Genomic DNA, 20,869 nt, shown 5'->3' with positions numbered 1-20,869 from the left:
GGATTTGCCTTTCTCTTTGGGATTTAGTTTGTGGAGCAATTACCATCTGCCAGATCATTGCACTGTGCACCATAAAATGAGGAAGTAAGAGATATAAATAATTTTCAATTATTTTTATCTCTTAAATCCAACGTGAATTCCTAGCTTCTTTCAACAAAAATAAATGGAGTACACTGCAGTTATCTTCCATCTCGGTGAGCAATGTGATTGTCATGAATATAATTGTATTTCCCCTGCTAGTGGCAGTATTTTCGAAATGGTATAGCAGAAACCCAATGCAACAAAAAGCGTTCCAAATATAACTTATTTCATTGCTTGAAACCCAACTTTGGAATTGACAGAATATCACTGGTTCAATCCAGTACCCAGAAGAGATAGCAGTTTAGATTCTTAGGCCCATTCACTTTCGGCTCTGAAAAGTGCCCAGTCTGCCTTAGGAAAGGCAAAGTATTGCACAAAATTAAGCAACAGATGGAGCTAGCTGTTTCATGTTCCTACAATGCAGTAGCAACAGGAGTAGTATTTGCTCCTAATAGGATGCTGCTGTTAAACTAAAAGAGTTTTCTGTCTGTCATTCAAATGAGTAATGTAGTATATGAATTTCAGAGCCAGTGTGATGCTAGGTATATAGGCCATAAGTCCAAAAGATTGACACAATATATCAAACAGCATGTCCCTTCCACTATTCGCAAGGGGCACGAAACAAACCATATCCAACCAGCCTGTGCTTGCAAAGCTCAAAATACAGTGTCCAACATCAGATGTGATTCCATGATGGGAAATAATTTGGTTTGGTAAATAATTTGGTAAATTTGGTAAATAATCCTCGGTGTACACAAACAACCAATTTAAGATTGTCAGTCATGCCTATAATGTAGTGCATTTGTATGTACTGGAAGCTATCTATATTAATACACATGGTTCTGCTCTTTGCAGACAGAAAGAACAGGTACTCATATTGTATCTGCTTCAGCAAAACTAAATAAGTGACAGCCATTTGCTGGTTCATTCCTGAGGGAATTGCCTTAGGCAATCAGAGTCAACTTGCCTGGTTTAAATTTCAAGCAATTGATTGGCAGTTAACAATCAGTCACCATCAATTGATACATTCTTCATGGCAATATTTGTACCAATCAAAATCCATTTGCCAACCAATCAGCACTCTCTTCTCATACAATATAAATGTTGTTCCCTTTACATTTGGTATTCTTACAAATTGTCCTGATCAGTGCAAGACAAAAAGCTTCAACAAAAAAATCCCTCTTTTTCAGCAAGGCTCAAGTTCTGTACTACCAAATGACAGGTCATATAGTTCCTCTCATGACGTTAGAAGGTTCCATTGTACTTTACAGCTAATGAAGTACTTTGTAACAGTGACTGCATCTCAAAATGTGGAAACAACAGCAGCTGATTTGTTCACAAACAATAGTGAACTAAATTAGGTTTGGCTGAGGGATTAAGTTTGGCCAGGATACTAGAAAATCTCCCTTGCTCTTCTTCAGACAGTGCTGTTAGATATATTCATGTGTACCTGAGAGAGCAGACCGGGCCTTGGTTTAAAATCTTATCCAAAAGGCACCACTTCTGTCAGTGCAGCACACACTTGATCAATACTCCACTGAAGTATCAGTCTTGATTTTGTGCTTAGTTGCCTGGAGTTGGACTTAACTCACGATCTTCTGGCTCCCAGGCAAGAGTGCTACATTGCTAATGGTTGACCTTAATGGAATTGTAGTGTAAGCAGTTGAAATTTCATTTCAACTTGATCTGAATAGTACCCAATTTTAAATTGTTTTTTTAACAGAATCAACTTGCTTCTTTGTACTATTTATACATTATAAAACATCCATTGCATCCATCCCAACATTATTTATTTAGTTTATAATTTTCTTAGCTTTCTTTTTCACAAGAATGATTTCAGGGATAAAGAGCTGTAGCAATGAGGATAGATTGGAGAGATTGGGCCGGGTTTCCTTGGAGAAAGAAGTGCCGAGAGAAGACTTGATAGAAGTGTTCAAGATTCGGGGGGGGGCGGTGGACAGGGGAAATAGTGAGAAACTGTTCCTACTCACGAGAACATCAAGAACTAGAGATCACAGATTCAAAATAATTGGTGAAAGGAGTAAAAATGATGTGAGGAAAAAAATGCCCCTCCCCCCCCGTCCCAAAGGCAGTGGTTAGAGTCTGAAATGAACTTCCTGAGAAGGTGGCGGAGGCAGATTCAATCAAGGTGTTCGAATGGATTGCTATTTGAAAAGAAAAAAACTGCAATGTTATAGGGATAAGATCGGGGTGTGGGACTAGGTAGAATGCTCTTTCGGAGAGCCAGTGCCGAATCAATGAGCTGAATGTCCTCCTTCTGCAAAGTAAAGATGCTGTGATTTTGTATGATTGAATAACCCCTCAGTAAATCTAATGTTTGGGTTGCCTTGTTAATTTATAGTAGCCGTCTTTTAAAGGCCTGTTGATTTCATGTTCAGAGGATCAGACACTGTCATACCTTCCTGGTTTCCAAGTGCACACTGTGGGATGGCTGCATTTGAATGTAAGCTTGCATTAACATTTCTTCACTTAACCATCCTCCCCCAGTTAGTTTGCATTTTGGACACGTGTGTACAAGTGAGCTTGCGTGAAATTTGACAATGGTTCCTCCTCAGGATATAATATTAATCTGAATCTTCAGATGTAGTTTAATATATTTGGTGTAGCTGGCTTTAGATCCAGGCAAAATGTCATGTGCATTAATAACGAACAGCTGTAGAAAATTTAATTTTTAAACATAACACTTTCTTCCAAGTTAAGGTTGCATCATTCCAGGGCGGCAATCATTTTGATGTCCAGTTATCCAACTGCTTCAAACATGCAAATTCCAACACATGAATCATATTAGAGAGTTGGAGTAGTACATCCGTATCCATGAAGCACAGGTATTTTTGAGGATATTTAGAAGTATACCTTGAAAAGATACCAATGATAGGCAATGTCTAAATTGCTTTTTGTTTCTTCACGTGCATGTAGATAGTAGTTGTACTTTTATTTTGAATTTAAGCTGAACATTGACATTAATTATATTTTTCTTGTTAATTTTTAGCATTGAGATGCAAAGTGTTACACTCACATTGGCCTCAAAGCTGGTGATTCATCTAGTGCTGAAGAAGCAAGAGGTAATGGAGACTAGCTACTTGTATAACGATGAATCAATATGCTACCTCTGTGAGAAGCTTCTATAGCTTTCTCATATATGCCTCTGGTCTCAACAGAAATCCTTGGATTCCATAACTCAAGATCTCAGACAGTGGGTTCATTTAGTTGCACAGAGTTGTGGAGTAGAGCAGCAAACAGAAATCCGATTGACAGCTGCAAAAGTCCTCATTGATGCTGTCCCATCTTTGCTTGCCAATAAACAACTTTATTTTGGTGAGTAAATACTTCAGGCTAAATAGAAGATGTAAGCAGGAAACATATTTGCTGCTGCTCTGTGAATTGATGCTTGGATCCAAATGCATTTGCATCTGATTTGTTTATATTCTTCCCCCAGAGGTATTTGTAAATACATTGTACAGTAATCTCAGCTTACATTATACATTGCATATATTTATAATGTAAATCATTCTTTGATAGCTTAATATTTCTATGAATCATTGAACTCACCTCATTCCGTACAGTGCTTCTTTACATTTAATCAAAGCCTGCTTTAAATGCACTAAACACCCCTCAAAATCTTGTTTTACACATGTTAATTAATCATAGTTGAAGCCCCATCTTATCTGATCTGAACAGGTCTAAAATATGTCAGCCCATAAAGAGTAGTTCTGATTACTTACATTGATTCCAAATCGTGAATTGATTTCATGGTTTGCTTGTGGAGGTTAGGTCTGATCCAATCTTACCCACCTATGCTTGGTAGGTAAATATTCCAATCAGAAAGACATATACATATAACTTTGTGAGCTGTAAGATATTTAGATCAGGTACCTCTGGGTGCAGGAGAATAAAAATCTATTTTGCTACCGAGAGTAGTTTATTAGTATAACACTATATTTAGAAGCAGATTAAGGAAAACTTGTTGCAATGAATAATTTATTAGCAAATGTAATTATTGTAGATTAAATTGATTGTGAGCTCAATTATTAGTCTAGTAGCTAATGGTCCAGTACCATACAAACTAGAAAATCCCCATTCAAGTAATACTCTGCTGATTTCAGCAGGAAGAATAGGTCAGGTACTATAATTAATCTTACCAAGTAGGAATAGGAGAAATCAGCTCTATGCCTTGCTTGTAATTATAATCCACTAACCTATGCTGTTGCATATGATACCATGTCGCTCTTTTGATACTAGAGTAAGAGTAAGCATCCAATATGATGGACAGACACATATACTCAATATGTGCTCGATGTATGTCGCTTGCCATATTAATAATGGTATAAACTGTGACATAGAGTCTACTTTATTTTCCCGACAAAGTAATTTCTAAACCTCAAAGTATTTGGACATTAGTTAAGAATAGAATACTGTATCTTTTACAGTGAAATACCTGCTGACTTTTATTGTATAATCCCGTGAGTTTTGATCACATGATTAAGGTATTAGAGAACTGCTATTCAACCAGTCAGAAATTGGTTGGGGGCCCTGGAAAAAAAACATTGTTATAAAGGCAGTCCATAAAAATTCCTCTCTAAATATTTAGTTGCAACATGATTATTTCAGATACCTGTCACTATGTGAGTATAACCCTCTTTTGTGATGCAGATATTCTGGATACTTTAACATTGTGGAAAAGTGTTTTCACCCTTCTACAAGATGAAGAACAAGTGGTGAGGGAGAAGGCCACAGATATTATACAGATGATTCCACTTTTTCTGGAGGCTTGTAAGAAGGATGGTATGATGCTTGTTTTTTCACCTATTTCTGAAGGTTGATTATGTAAACAAAAGAAAGTTTGCACATATATAAAGTATATACATTTATGTTATAATAGTGGCCATTCAAGATTGAACCACAAAGTACATATTTGGGATAGTGAAAGGAAGATACACCTTTTGTTTTGTAAGTGCATAGTTTCAAAACTGTGTATATTTTCTGAAGAGATCAGTACTTCTGTGAGGTCTTCAAAGATTCAGTACCTCTTGACATAAGGATGTAATCATGTTTAATTTAAACTACATACAAAACATGGAAAACATCTAATTGGTAAGATTGAAAATATCTATAATTATCTTGTTAATAGAATTGAAAATATCTCTGATTAAGAGACTGGAAGGGGTCTCTAGTCAAATGGAAAATGCTCTGATAGAATGAAGGACATCTCTGATTGAAGGTCATTTAAACTTCACAAAATGGAGCCGCTATTTACATAGAATCATTACTATGTTATAGAAGCAATGCTTCCTGCAGGTAGAAGCTCTTTTTCCCCTTCCTTTCCCTCCCTCAGGGTCTTTACTCTTGCTCTGCAGCAGTCCAACAGGAGGTTACATTATCCTACTACTTAATGTGTAAATCCAGATATCAGTTGGCTAGTTGACCAGTGAGAGTGTAAGTTCCAGACTTGGTTTGTCCATACACTTTTGCAATAGTTATTCTTGAAATCGTGGTATCCCTACAGTGTAGAAGGAGGCCTTTGGGCCCATTGAGTCTGCACTGACAACAATCCCACCTCGGCTCTATCCCCATAACCCCACATATTTACCCCGCTAATCCCTCTAACCTATGCACCCTGGGACACTAAGGGGTGATTTAACATGGCCAATGCACCTAATCCTCTCATATTTGGACTGTGGGAGGAAACTGGAGCACCCAGAGGAAACCCACGCAGACACAGGGACATCATGCAAGCTCTGCATAGAAGTGACCCAAACCTGGGATCAAACCCAGATCCCTGGAGCTGTGAGGCAGCAGTGCTAACCACTGTGCCACCATGCCACTCCAATGTTAAATAGCAGTAAGAAACTGGCATCCTAGGGATTTGTTTTTCTGCTTTGCAACTTTAAGTCCATTGTAATGCTCTAGTTGATTTCCTTGATGAAACCAACTAATCCAGCACAGTCTGTGAATGGGATATGTATGAGAATTCATTACCGTGTCAGGAAGCCCTTTATTTGCTAAACCATCAGACTTCAAATAACATTTAAAGGCCCTACCTGTTTGTGTCATTACACTTTTAGATCTAAGTGGTTTTGAATCCCAGCCTAGATAAGTAAATCCCTTTTTGACCTTAGTTAACACAAATTTTAACTGCACTCCACTTCTAACTTTTGAGGATGCCTACTTGTGTCTATCCACTGAGAATCACAGAATTGTTATAATACAGAAGGAGGCAATTTGGCTCAATGTGTCTGAACCGGCTTATGAGGTATTGCATTCTAGTCGTGTTATGCAAGTGATTTTCCATCCTCAGTCTTGAATTTAGTTCACCAGTGGACAGAGATACAAGCTGGGAACTATATTTGAATCTGTCTTTCAATACTGAATTACCAGTTTAATAGGTCGATCATTTTCATCAGTGTATAACATTTCTTTTCATTGAACATAGGTGTTCAGGTATGCTGAAACTATATGTTCATTCACAAGTATGCATACCAATAAATTAATTTACTGTGTCATTTTGCTTGTATAACAACCTCTAAATTGGATTATTCCTGTAACCAGCGTGAAATGTGAAAGGTATGTATTATTTAATTAGCCAGATATTACAAAGAACTGCAAACTTGTTAGGTCAGTGGTGCACTGATATCATCTAAGTTTATCAAACTATTGTGGTTTGAATTCAACTATATATGGGCTGCGATTCTCCCAAGAAAATCCTAAGTGCCAAATTCAAGTGACAACTGGACTAAATCATGTTTTTTTTCAGTGAGAATTTAAAAATGAATCTCACACACTCCGTGCTGCAGAGTGCACGAGCATAAAGCACACTGAAAAACAGTGGGCGAGGCCTGTTCCCACGGGAGAGGCCAGCAGCACAGCGCTGAGCGGGCCACTGTCAAGATTGGCGCATGCACAGTGACCCCTGTCTGCTGACCTCCCAATCACTGGCCAGCTCGATTGCTGGCCAGCACCAAGACTCCTGTATTGCTGGCTGTGCAATCCCACCCCCGTTGGCCCAAAGCTGTCCTCCCACCCCCACCCCCATCACCACCCCCCCACCCCCACCCAAGTATGGCTAGGCCCAGCCAGGATACCCCTTCCCTTCCCACAGTGCCACCACTCCCCTGCATCCCCAACCTCCCCTCCCGCCCCCCAGCAGGTTGACCTTCTTCCCGACCCCTCCCCTATCACGATGGCCAGCCCCAATTGCTGGCCTGCCTCCCCCACAAATCCTGTCTGCAAAGTGGCAGGGGGACCCCCTCCATCCCCTCCCCATATTACTTGCCCCTTGGCATTGCCCAATGGGCAGTGCCAATGTGCCCCCTGGGCTTTGGCACTTTGCCCCTTGGGCAGTGCTGGGGACCCAGGCTGGCAATGCCAAGGTACCAATGCAAAGCAGCCCCCCTCCTGCCGCCCGACCCTTTGGAGGAGGGCCCTGATTGCCCCCACTTCACTTCAGCAGGGCTGGGCCGCCAGTTCCCGAAAGTAAGGAACTACTATAAAGCTCACTGGAGTGAACCACTCTTAACAGGGTTGGGGGGAGGGGCAGGGTGCAGGCTGGGTGTGGTGTTGGGAGGCTAGCAGGCCCAAAGACTCCAAAGGCCCCAAAGGCTCCTTGGCCTGCTAATCCTATTTAAATTATATTAAAATCCCCCCTGCATACCTAATGCAGCTCCACACCTATTTCTGGTGCAGAGCTGATGACATCAGAAATCTGGCACTGGGAGAGGGGCTTCAGGCTGGACTCACAGCACGGATTGCATTAATCCGGCCCCGCTGAAATCTCAGGGTCTGCTGCACTAATAAATTAGTGAAGTGGGCCAATCATTGTCTAATTCATATATTATTCTCAATACTATAATAATGGTGTTATTAAGGGCAAGGCAATGTTTTTGAATTGATAGCGTGAATATAGTCTCTTACCCATTATCGTGCTTCCAATAATTTCCTCCCTTCTTTCAGCAAATGAAAAATATTTATTTTGGATGATAGAAGACTTAATTTAATGAACTTCCCCCTGCCAGAAGCTGCTTAATGTCTATATGGAGATAGTTTGTCGAACTGGATAAAGAAATTGTTTTTTATATTCCTTTACCAAAATGCATTAAGTGAAATGCTGCACTGTAGTCTTTCCTCCTTGTTGTCAGTAGTTCACTGTCCCTCCTTAATACCTCCTTGATGCTGACACTCCCTTGTGCAGCAATGAAGAAACAAATGGTACAGTAAGGAAATCCATGGCATTGAGTCAAAATGAATAACTGATACCCAGACTGAAATTTTAAACATTAAAGAAATAGCCTTGAGTGTACTGTATCCTTACAAAACATTGATATGAAGTGTAACATAACACAATGGCACAGCTATTCTGGGATGCGAGATCCGTGTTTCATATGACAGTACATAATGATAATGAAAGACTCTTTTCTAAAAGTTTGGAAGATGGAGCAGTGAACAAAAAAATTGTAGTGTTGTACTTGTCTTGATTAAAATGCAGCATGTGGTTCTGTGCTTGGAGTTTCAGAAAACTAAGTTGCATTGTGTCACAACATTGGTTTGCACCCACAAGTCATTACACTGAGCGTTCCATGTCAGCTTTACCATTAGAGGAAGGTGCTGAATGGAATCTGAGAAAGGGATGGAAGGAGAGCCAACTTTATATTGTTTCTCTACCTGCAAAGCAACATTGGCAGAGTTCTGGGATTAGTTGCCTTTCTGCTTAACTCAGTAGGCTAGGGCAAGTGACTTGGAGACGCCTGAAAGGGGGCAAACAAAGAATATATCAAATAACTTCCCTCTGCCCAAAAAATAAATTTTATTGCATTTCCAAATGAAAAAAATCAAATTCTTGGAGATTGGGATGGTGGGAAAGTGAGCAGATTTTTAATCTAAAGTAATTCAGAAATGTCTTGTTATTCATATGACAATGAATCTAAAGTTTATCTGCTAATCTGAATTTTCTTACACCAGTCTTCCTGTCCATTTCGCATTCCATCTGGAGTTCATCATTCCCTCTCCCCTTTGAATTTTGTTGTGTGCAGTAGCTGATAGGTAATTTCCAAAAGTGAAATAAAAGTTGAATTGATTGAGTTGATTTATTATTCTTGTATGTATTAGGATACAGTGAAAAGTATTGTTCCTGCAAGCTGTTACAGACAAAACATAGCATTCATAGAGTACATAGGGGAGAAGGAAAGGATAGAGTGCAGAATAGAGTGTTGCAGTTATCGATAGGGTGAAGAGAAAAACCAGCTTAATGTGTGAAAGGACCATACAAAAGTCTGATGGCAATAATGAAGAAGTTGTTGTTAAGTCCATTGGTCCGTGTTTTCAAATTTCTGCATCTTTTTCCTGATGGAAGAAGGTGAAAGAGAGTGGTCAGAATTTTACCACCCTGATTCCAGGGTGGGCTAGGCTTGCAGAATGGAATTCTCCTTTGGCCTTGGGTGGGATTTTATGAGCTTTTCCCGAGCAAGGTTGTAACATCCTGCCCAGTATGTCCAGGCTTGGGATCCTTATCCTCTGCTAAGTTAGAATTACGGCTGGATGCAGGACCTCCGTGATCAGCCATAGACATTGTGGAGATAGAGTTTGTAAAAATGTTTAAATCAGGATTGCAGAAAACCTAAAAGATTTGAAAGACCTTTTCAAGTGACAGAAAATGTTGACATATGTCGTATGTCCCTTAAATAGTTGTAGGTATGATCTGACATTGTAAAGTCCATTTTAAAAATGTTGGGGGGATTCTGCTAGCCCGCAGTGTTTTGTGGGATTCATATTGATTATCATATGAAAATTTGATATTGTCTGGGCCCGCTAGTGATTCCCCCTCCCTCCACCCCTGTCAGGGGTGGTTCTGTTGACTGCTTCCCTCGAACAGGGAACAGGCATCCAATTCTGCTGGAGGAAACAGAGGCAATTGAGGTCTCCCCAAGAGGTCGGGGATAGTGAGGAGGGGGTGCCCCTTGAGTAGTGCCAGCCTGGCACCCTGGAATTGGCTGCTGGGCAGTGCTAAGGGAGGTGGAGCCTATGGGGTGGGGGTAGTTCCTGCTGCCACTCTGCAAAAGATTGGTAGGGGAGGGATGGAGTGAGGGCTATCAGGGCTGGCCGTTGGGTTGGGGGGAGGGGACATCGGGGTTGGTCATAAGGATAAGTGGGAGGGGGGTTGGTTGGTGAGATTGGGGCTGGCTAGTGGGGTGGGGACAAAGACATAGGGACTACCCGGGGAGGTCCAAGAGGATAGCGATCAGGGGGGTAGGGGGACCAGAAGGCCAACGATCAGGGGGTGGGCGGGGGGGGGCCGTTGCAGGGCAGGCCAGTGATTGGAAAGATTAGCAATGGGGGAGTCCATTGCGCATGCACCGATGTCTGCTGGGATAGGTCAACACATGCGCAGTGGCCCGCTCAGTACTATGCTGCCGGCCTCTTGAATGGGAATAGGATCCACCCCCTACTTTCCAGTGTGAATCCTGCTGAGGCACTCTGCAATGTTTAGAGTATCAGAGGTTCGCTCTGGTAAGTATGCTAAAAATATTGGCTGGAATTACTTCCATTTTCCGCAGTTTTGGAACTTAGAATTTTTTTGTGAGAATCGTCACTATTATAGCTATTTTGCAGATTATGCCACAGTGTGGCTAGTTCACAGGTTGCAGTCTTTCCAGCTGTGATTCTAGTAAGATTAATTGTGCTGTTATTTTAGAGCATGCATTTCATAGCAATGAAGGGGAACAGGCAAACCACTTTTTGTTCCTGTGAACCATACACTTTAAAATAATTATACAAAATCAATAAATCATTAACAAATTCAGGTTTGGCATCTCACTACTGAGTTTGTGCCCATTGTTTCCCTCATGAACACTGGGATACACTGGATTTCTGTCACCCATATGTAAGTCACTGAGTCATTAATCTTTCTGTGCTAATTTCCCTTTCCATGTTTGCCTGAGAAACCTAATGGAAGTATTTCAGAATGTCTGCATTTTGTTTTGTAAACAAAGGAACACGTAAAAAGTAATCTTTCTCAAGTAACTTTAAAGCTTTTTGACTGCTACTTTGAAGTTTATATTGAATATTCATCTTGTCACAGGGAGTCTAATGCATAGACTAGTTATAGGTTTACATTTTGCATAATTTCAGTACCGACACATGTAGTAGGAAGTAACTGATTTAGAATAGTTGTTTAACTTCTGTAGCAATGTCTTAACATCCAGCATATAAAATTCAAAATTCCATACGTTGTTGCTGTGTTCGGTAAATAAAAAACAGCTTGCAAAAGATTTGACAGGCTGCTTTAGGATTTGTTTTGCCACCCTGAAATGGAAATACACATTTAATAATTCAACTGTGTGTTTTTTTATGAATCATAAGGCTTGATGTGGTTAAATATTTTGCTTTGGGCAGGAGTTTATGGATTTGGCTTTGGAGTCATGAATCAGGGCTTTAGACTGTAACCACTGTCACTTCCTGGCAGTTGGAAAAGTATTCACATAAATACAATTACACAGAGCATTTACCAAAAATGCAGAAACCAGACAAACTTCCAGTCTTGAAAATCTTCCCAAGCATAATTGAGATAATATAAAGAAGTCACAGTAGGAGTGGAGAGAATTGGCAAGCATATCAGAATAACATGAACATAGAAAATTAGCAAAGGCTGGCCAACAGCTGTCACCTGAAAAGCAGCCCTGAATATAGACCTTATAACAGGTGAAGATAAGTAATTGAAATGAAAGAGTGGAGGCACAGGGCTTGTCATAACTTAAACTGATCATATACCAAGCATTTGATTATTAATATAAGCAATAACAACAAAAATGAAAACGCAGCAAATCAGATTTTGTTACAGAGATGACTTTAAAAATTATTGACTGTTTCCTTTGTGTGGTGAAGGTACAAGATTTACTTAATAACACTCAATCTCATGCATTAACTCTCCACGGCTCTATCGTATGTTTTCCAGCATGATGAACTCTACTGTATTTCTACCTATTGAGAAAAAAAGCTGTTCCTTTACTAATTATTCAGGCTTATCATTTGAAAATTCAAGTAGGGGTATTTGCATTAAATCTCAATTAGTTGAATCCCAGCGAAACTGCCTCTGAATTTCTGATGAGTGAAGCTTTGTAATATCCAAGGAGACCCCATTCCCACGTGAATGCATCTCTGTGTAACCCAATATGCTCACAAATGCTGCCTATGTCAAAAACAACAGGTTTAAATGCGAGTGACAACCCAGCAAAGCACCAAGTGTGTGAAACGTCTTTATTTAATTTGTTTGCAGCTTATAATGGCCTGACCCTGCAAAATGTCAGGGCACCGCATTGAAAAAGGCCAGGAGTTAGCTCTGGAAAAACTGTATTTTTTTTTTGCTTAATTTTTTTTTCAGATGTGCATGGCACAGTCCATCATGTCCTAGTTTTAGACAAAAATGTTCTTGTTGTTTTTGAGCTGCTGTGCGAAATGCCTTAAAGGCATCAGCTAGGAAATAGTTGAAGAACGTATCTTCCTGTTGAATTGGTCCAGATATGGGCAGGTTTTCTACTCAAGCAGTCTTGAACCACTTTAGCATTGTCCTTTCAATGTCAGGACAGACCAGCTTTTCTCATCCTCTTCCTTACTGGAGTGAATATCTGATTCAGGGAGGGTATGCTGATTTATCTATATCAAGTATTTGAAGTGAATGGTCTCGCATTTAACTTCAAGAGATTTGCAGATGGATCAGTATTATTGAAACCAAACCATCAAACCAAGTCACAGCAAAATATTAGAGTTAAGTCAGTTCCCTGGTAAATCAATCTGTTGCACCTTCCATTTACCTTTTTTATAAAATTTTTAAGGCCGATTGAACACTGAACTGTTTGTGTAGAAGTTTTCTGTCGTAACAGAGAAGTTGACTGGTTTAAAATAATTAGCTAATATCATCAAGAGTCTTTGATATAGGTTCTTATTTTTTAATTGGGTATGGGCATAGTGGGCTAGGCCAGCATTTATTGCCCATCCCTAATTGCCCAATGGAAGGTGGTGGTGAGCTGCCTTGCACTGCTCTGCAGACCATGTGGTGTAGGTACACCCACAGTATTGTTCAGAGAGGAGTTCAACGATTTGAAGTGACAGTGAAGGAATAGATATAGGCCAGAATTATCCCATCGTTCACACTGGGGGAATTCTCTGGTCCAGCTGGCAGCACACCACTGCCTGTGGGTTTCCCAGCAACATGGAGTAGTTTCAATGGGAAATCCCATTGACAATAGCGGGATCAGAGAATCCCACTGCCAACTAATGCCACACTGTCTCCCTCAGTTGGGAAACAAGCAGCTGAAAGGACAAAGAATCCGGCCCGCAGCCTAAGTCAGGATGGAGTTTGGCTTGAGGAGAACATGTAGGTGGTGTGTTCTCATGCATCTGCTGCCCTTGTCCTTCATGGTGGTAGAGGTCACGGGTTTGAAAGCTGCTGCCAAGGAACCTTGGTGAGTTTCAGCAGTGCATCTTGTAGATTATACTTAATGTTGCTACTATGCATTGTTGTGGGGAAGGGAATGAATGTTTCAACTTGGTGCCAATCAAGTGGCCTGCTTTGTCCTAGATGGTGTCAAGCTTCTTGAGTGCTGTTTTAGCTGTACTCATCCAGGCAAATAGAGAGTATTCCATCACACTCCTGACTTGAACCTTGAAAATGTTGGACAGCTTTTGGGGAGTCAGGAAGTGAGTTACTAGCCATAAAATTCCCAGTCACTGACCTGTTTTCGTAGCCACAGTGTGTTTATATGGCTGGTCCAGTACTGTAACCCCCAGGATGTTGATAGTGGAGATTTCAGCAACAGTAATGCCATCAAATGATTCTCTCTTAGATTCTGTCTTGTTGGGGATTCTCACCTGGCACTTGTGTGGTGCAAATGTTACTTACCACCTGTCAGCCCAAGCCTAAAAGTTGTCAAGGTATTGCTATATATGGACTTAAACTGCTTCAGTATGTGGGGCTGAACGTTCCATCTGACCTTATGATGGAAGTGGGGTCATTGATAAAGCAGCTGAAAATGGTTCAGTCTAGGAAACTACCCTGATGGACTTATGCAGCAGTGTCCCAGCACTGAGATGATTGACCTCCAATAACCATAGTCACCTTTCTTTGTGCCAGGTTGTGACTCCAGTCAGTGGAGAGCCACCACCAACCCCCCCACCCCGGCCCCATTCCCATTGACTCCAGTGTTCATAGGGCTCCTTGATGCCACACAGTCAAATGCTATTTTGATGTCAAGGGTAATTACTGTCGTCTCGTCTCTTGTGTTCAGGTCTTTGTACATATATGGATCAAGGCTGAAATGAGGTCAGGAGTTAAGTGTCCCTGGTGGAATCCAAACTGAGTATCACTGAGCAGGTTATTGCTGAGTAGATGCCATTTAATGGCACTGTTGATGACCCCTTCCCTCACTTTACTGCTAATTTGAGAGTAGACTGATGGGGTGGGAATTGACCTGGTTGGATTTGTCCTGCTTTTTGTGGACAAGGTGATGGGAACTTTATCCCCAGCTACTGCACAGTAAAACAACTACTATACTAAGCACATTAACAAGCTAGAAACAGTTTTAAAGGTTACTGAGCATAACTAAACGTTGAACCCCAGGCCTGAATCATGCATCAAAGTTATTTATTGTGGATTGCTAAATATGGAACTTTTGTTATCATTTTTTAATTAAGTAAAACTCATCATCGTTCCCTAGTTTAATTCAAAACAATGACAATTTCTTGAAGCGCAGTAACAGAAATGAACAAATAACATCAATATTTTTGCTTTTGAGAACATCTGCTTCTGTCTCAGAAAATCATCTGGCACCAATCTTGAAGAAAAGGATGTATTTTTAAAAGTTGCACATTATTAACTTCTTTGTTTTTTGTAACATCTTTCAAGCTGAACACTACAAACCCACTTCAACTCTCAGGAAAAATCAGCTTATCTTAAAAGATTTTCTCCAATAATTTGCATGTAGCCAGGAATGGAAGAACATAACATTTTACTAGTTCTGATATTCTCTCTCGTCACCCTTCAACAAATCTGTGTGGTTCTTTTTGTCATCCTGTTCTGTCTTCCAGTGAATTCAAGCAGCTCTGCCTTCCAGCCTGGCTCTACAAGCCCTATTCTGCCCTCTAACTAATCTTATTGGTTGACATTGACAATCTTTAGCGCGAAGAAGGAAAGATTAACTGTGAAACACAAACAAACTGACAAATGGGTCGAAATGTTGTTGTCAGTTCAAAGTACTAGCGAATGACATGTACTCAAACTTCATGGAGACCAATTAAATCCTTAATGATTTGTAAAATCAATTTCAGTCAGTGAAACTTGTAGGTGACAGAATATCGGGACATGTAGTGATGTTGAAGAGAAGCCAACGTAGCAATTGATTGAAATAATGCAGCAATGATCTGAGAATGGTACGTTGTTGACTGAATGTCAACAATGATACCAGCATAGGTCTAAAATCCAGCAATTCTATAAAAATGAGGGACTCATCATTACCTTTACTGGCACTTACAAGGCAAAATTGATCGAGACAAATTTCTCAAAATCTTAATTCTTTGCAGCAGTGAGTTGCATGCCAACATGCAAACATTGGAGAGGATGCAATTAAGGACAGTTTAATTGATACTTGAGATTATGAGGTGTTGAAGTTGGAAATGTTTATTCTGGAAAATAGAAGGCTCATATATGATCATATCCATGGGAATAAACTATACTATCCCTCAGGCCTGCAGTGCGTTTGAATTAGATTGTAGCTCATCTGTACCTCAATCTTATGTAGCTGCCTTTACTCCATATTTGAAAACACTTTAACTTTACAAAAATCCAACCATCTCATTCAAGAATGCTCCAATTGACCCAGAATCCACAGCCTTTCAGCTAATATATTCTACAACACATTTTTAAAGAAAAATTCACCTTGATTTTAGTCCCAAATGACCTGGCTTTAACTTGACAAAATTTGGGCTGGATTTCCCTCTTTGGGATGGGAATCAGGACTGAGGTCATTTTCCAAAGTCTCATTCTTATTTCCTGAGCAGCCAAGTTGGCCCAACATATTTTCCCCCTCAGTCAGAGGCAGACTGGAGCTGGGATCGACACCTGCCAAGAACCAGAGGGTATAATTTCAGAGTAAGGGGTCACTCATTTAAACCAGAGATGGGGAAAAATCTCTTTACTCAAGAGGGTAGTGAATCTGTGAAATTCTTTACCACAGAGAGTTGTGGAGGGGGGCCTTTAAGTATCTTCAGGGCAAAGATGGACAAGTTTTAAATCAGTAAGGGAATCAAGGGTTATGAGGATAAGTTGGGAAAATATCAGATCAGTATGATTTCATTGAATAGCAAACCAAACTTGATGGACTGAATGGCCTACATCTGTTCCTAAATCTTAAGGCGGAGGGGTGAAGGGAGATGGGCAGATGCTAGATTAGAAGGCCTGCCTTCATTGGCTGGGACATAAGCCCAGTTCAGTGAATGAGAGTGAAACCCCCTAACCTTCACCCTCTTTCTCATCCCTCACCTCTCCCTCCCAAATCTCTAGCTTCCCACACCCAAAGTAATCCCAATGACTCCCCAGGCCCTCTACATCTTCTCCATTTAATCTCATGTCCTCATTCACCAATTCATCCATAATGCTTACTCCCAATCTCATACCTCTTTCCCCCCCTCCAAAATATTCACCCAGTATATACAGGAATCATGAGCCCTATGAAATTGTCAACTTAAGCAAGGAGAAGACATTTCAAAAACATATCCCTATGAAATGGTCATAAAAATATCAAGATAAATAAACTCATAGACACCCTGACATCCATATCAACAATCTTTGCCCAGCTGAATCCACTCATGGAGTTTGGAGCTGAGCCCAGCAAACATATGAGATTCTATTGAATGACTGCATCAACAATCCCTGCTGAAATGAAGTTATTAATGTAATTGGAAATCAGACAAGCATTCATAATTGGGTTACATTTCACAGTTGTGTAAGCAAAGCCTCCAGAGTTGAATACAGGGGCAGCACAGTGGTTAGCACTGCTGCCTCACAGCGCCAGGGACCCAGGTGATGGCTTGAGTCACCATCTGTGTGGAGTTTGCATGTACTCCCCGAGTCTGCATGGATTTCCTCCGGGTGCTCCAGTTTCCTCCCACAGTTGAAAAGAGATGCTGGTTAGATGTATAAATTCTCCCTTAGTGTGTCCGAACAGGAGCCAGAGTGTGGCAACTAGGGGATTTTCACAATAACCTCGTTGTAGTGTTAATGTAATCCTACGAATAAATAACAACTACAATAACATTTTTGAAGTCATTGAAAGACCTTAGCCATCTTTTTTTAAGCTTAAGAGCAGTGGATGGATGTCTAAGCTGTTATTCTATTAAATGATTAAATTGTAGTGACAACTGAAAAAGTCAAATTTTATATCAACACGTTTCAATGAAGAGCAACACTTTATCCTTTGAAAATGTGCTCTAATGCATCAGAACAAGTTTCTCTTTCACAACATGAATGGTTACTTACCTTTTAAGAACATAGCCTTATCATTAATGACTGCATTAAAAACATATTTTATTTATCACACAGCATTAGAGTATGAAGCTAAACTAGCTCTAAACATAAAAAATGACAGTAAAAGTTTTTACAAATATATAAAGGAGACTGGCTAGAGTGAATGTTGGACCCTTGGAGGATGAGAGGAGGGATTTAGCAGTGGGCAATGAGGAAATGGCTGAGGCTTTAAATAAGTTTTTTGCCTCGGTCTTCATGGAGGAGGACATGAATAGTTTGCCAGATATTAAAGATAGAACGATGGGAGGAGATGAGGGCCTTAATGCGATTACTGTCACTAGAGAGGTAGTGCTGGATAGACTAACGGGACTGAAGGTAGGCAAGTCCCCGGGACCGGATGGAATGCATCCCAGGGTTCTGAAAGAAATGGCAGAGGTGATAGCGGATGCCTTAGTAATTATTTATCAAAATTTGCTGGACTCTGGGAAGTGCCAGAAGATTGGAAAACGGCTAATGTTACACGCTGTTTAAAAAAGGTAGCAGACAAAAGACAGGAAATTATAGGCCGGCTAGTTTAATGTCTGTAGTTGGAAAAATGCTAGAATCCGTCATCAAGGAAGAAATAGCGAGGCACCTAGAAAAGAATGGTTTGATTGAGCAGACGCAGCACGGATTCGTTAAGGGGAAGTCGTGTTTGACGAATATATTGGATTTCTGAGGATGTGACTAGTGCGGTAGACAGAGGGGAACCGGTGGATGTGGTGTTTTTAGATTTCCAATAGGCATTTAAGGTGCCGCACAAAAGGTTGCCACAGAAGGTTAGCGTGCACAGAGTTGGGGGTAAGGTGTTAGCATGGATAGAAGATTGGCTGTCTAATAGGAAGCAGGTGGTCAGGAAGGCAAATGGGATGCTGGCCTTCATAGCGAGGGGGATTGAATATAAAAGTAGGGAGGTCTTGCTGCAGCTGTATAGGGCACTGGTGAGGCCGCAGCTGGAGTACTGTGTGCAGTTTTGGTCGCCGCACTTACGCAAGGATATTTTGGCCTTGGAGGGAGTGCAGAGGAGGTTTACTAGGCTGATTCCGGAGTTAAGGGGGTTGAACTATGAGGAGAGGCTGAATAAACTAGGCTTGTACTCGTTAGAGTTTAGAAGAATGAGGGGAGATCTCATTGAGACATATAAGATGATGAATGGGATGGATAGGATAGAGGTGGAGAGGCTCTTCCCGCACAGAAAGGACAGCAGGACTAGAGGGCACAGCCTCAAGATAAAGGGGGGGGCAGTTTAGAACGGAGTTGAGGAGGAACTTCTTCACTCAAAGGGTGGTGAATCTCTGGAATTCTCTGCCCGTTGAAGTGGTGGAGGCTGCCTCGCTCAATATTTTTAAGACGCGGGTTGATGGGTTTTTGATAGGCAAGGAGATTGAGGGTTATGGGGAGAGGGCAGGAATGTGGAACTGAGCCACGACAGATCAGCCATAATCTTATTGAATGGCGGGGCAGGCTCGAGGGGCTAGATGGCCTACTCCTGCTCCTATTTCTTATGTGCTTATGTTCTTATGAAGCAGAGAGTTAGTATCAATGGGTGCTATTCTGGTTGGCAGTTGGTGACTAGTGGAGTGCCACAGGGATTGGTGCTGGGGCCTCAACTGTTTACCATTTATATAGATGATCTGGAGGAGGAGGCTGAGTGTAAGTTGACGAAATTTGCTGGTGACACGAAGATGAGTGGAAAAGCAAATTGCGTAGAGGGTGTGGAAAGTCTGCAGAGAGATCTGGATAGGCTGAGTGAGTGGGCGAGGATCTGGCAGATGGAGTATAATGTTAGCAAGTGTGAGGTTATCCACTTTGGTAGAAATAATAGTAGGAGGGATTATTATTTAAAAGGCGAAAAGCTGCAGCGTGCTATGGTGCAGAGGGACTTGGAGTTCCTTGTGCACGAGTCACAAAAACCCAGTCTGCAGGTGCAGCAGGTTATCAAGAAGGCAAATGGAATGTTGGCATTTATAGTGAGGGGGATAGAAAATAAAAGCAGGGAGGTCTTGCTGCAACTGTACAGGGTACTGGTGAGGCCACAGCTGGAGTACTGTGTGCAGTTTTGGTCGCTGCACTTGCGGAGGGATATACTGGCCTTGGAGGGAGTGCAGAGAAGGTTCACTAGGCTGATACTGGAGATGAGGGGGTTAGCCCATGAAGAGAGACTAAATAGACTGGGTCTGTACTCGTTGGAGTTTAGAAGGCTGAGGGGGGATCTTATAGAGATGTATAAGATAATGAAAGGGATAGATAGGGTAGAGGTAGAGAGATTCTTCCCGCTTGGAAAGGATAGCAGGACTAGAGGGCATAGCCTCAAGATAAGGGGGGGCAGTTTAGATCAGAGTTGATTAGGAACTTCTTCACTTAAAGGGTGGTGAATCTCTGGAATTCTTTGCCCATTGAAGTGGTGGAGGCTACCTCGCTAAATATATTTAAGTCACGGGTAGATAGGTTTCTGATAGATAGAGGAATTAAGGGTTATGGGAGAAAGCGGGAAAGTGGAACTGATCCACTTCAGATCAGCCATGATCTTATTGAATGGCGGGGCAGGCTCGAAGGGCTAGATGGCCTACTCCTGCTCCTATTTCTTATGTTCTTATTACATTATGCCATGTAAAGTTGGCAACAACTTTTGAACTTGCGTGTCAAAGGGTTCAGGAGATCAGACTAAGATTCTGCCATGTTCATGACATCTCACAGCTGTTATGAACCACATTGCCTTCAGGAGATTCCCATGAAAATTGCAGGGGTTCTAAAATACCCTGAAATGGAGATGGCAGGGTTGAGAATACTACATTGGGTTCGTGATTCTCCCCCTTTCCCAAGCTAGTCAAAATAGCCAGCAATAGGAATTACAGCAGGATCTCTGGACGCAGAATACATGCTTCCATTTTGTCCACCCAACAAAGGTTTGCTCCATACCAGGAAGGGAAAATCCAGTCCCTTTTTCTTGACTTCCTTCACCACAGGCAATATTTTTCCCTACAGAGCTTAAGAGCAAAGTTTGGATAGACTAAGCTTATTTACACTGGAATTTAGAAAAGTTAGAGGCAACCTGATAGAAACATGTAAGACCCTGAGGGATCTTCACAGGGCGCATGTGGAAAGGATGTTTGTTCCATGGGAAAATCTAGAACTAACACTCACTATTTATAAATGAGGGGGTCACCCATTTAAGACAGAGATGAGGAGAATATTTTTGTTCCCCAAATGGAAGTGAGTCTTTGG

At 41.2% G+C, this 20,869-nt stretch overlaps 1 protein-coding gene across 2 annotated transcripts in view; it reads left to right on the top strand.

The window, feature by feature from the left end:
- thada (THADA armadillo repeat containing) overlaps positions 1 to 20,869 on the top strand; it is a 425,051-nt gene that overhangs the window by 356,160 nt on the left and 48,022 nt on the right. For both annotated transcript variants that reach the window (XM_080200616.1, XM_080200615.1), the window contains exons 33-35: positions 3,092 to 3,164; positions 3,261 to 3,417; positions 4,753 to 4,884. In XM_080200616.1, the coding sequence (XP_080056742.1) occupies positions 3,092 to 3,164; positions 3,261 to 3,417; positions 4,753 to 4,884 (362 nt within the window). The remainder of the gene's footprint in view (positions 1 to 3,091; positions 3,165 to 3,260; positions 3,418 to 4,752; positions 4,885 to 20,869) is intronic.

This window comes from Carcharhinus amblyrhynchos, chromosome 12 (genome assembly GCF_965287045.1).
Source record: "Carcharhinus amblyrhynchos chromosome 12, sCarAmb.v2.hapA, whole genome shotgun sequence".
In the NCBI taxonomy this organism is placed as follows: Eukaryota; Metazoa; Chordata; class Chondrichthyes; order Carcharhiniformes; family Carcharhinidae; genus Carcharhinus; species Carcharhinus amblyrhynchos.
Note: the sequence above shows the minus strand (reverse complement) of the source record. Positions and strands in the feature narration are given on the sequence as shown.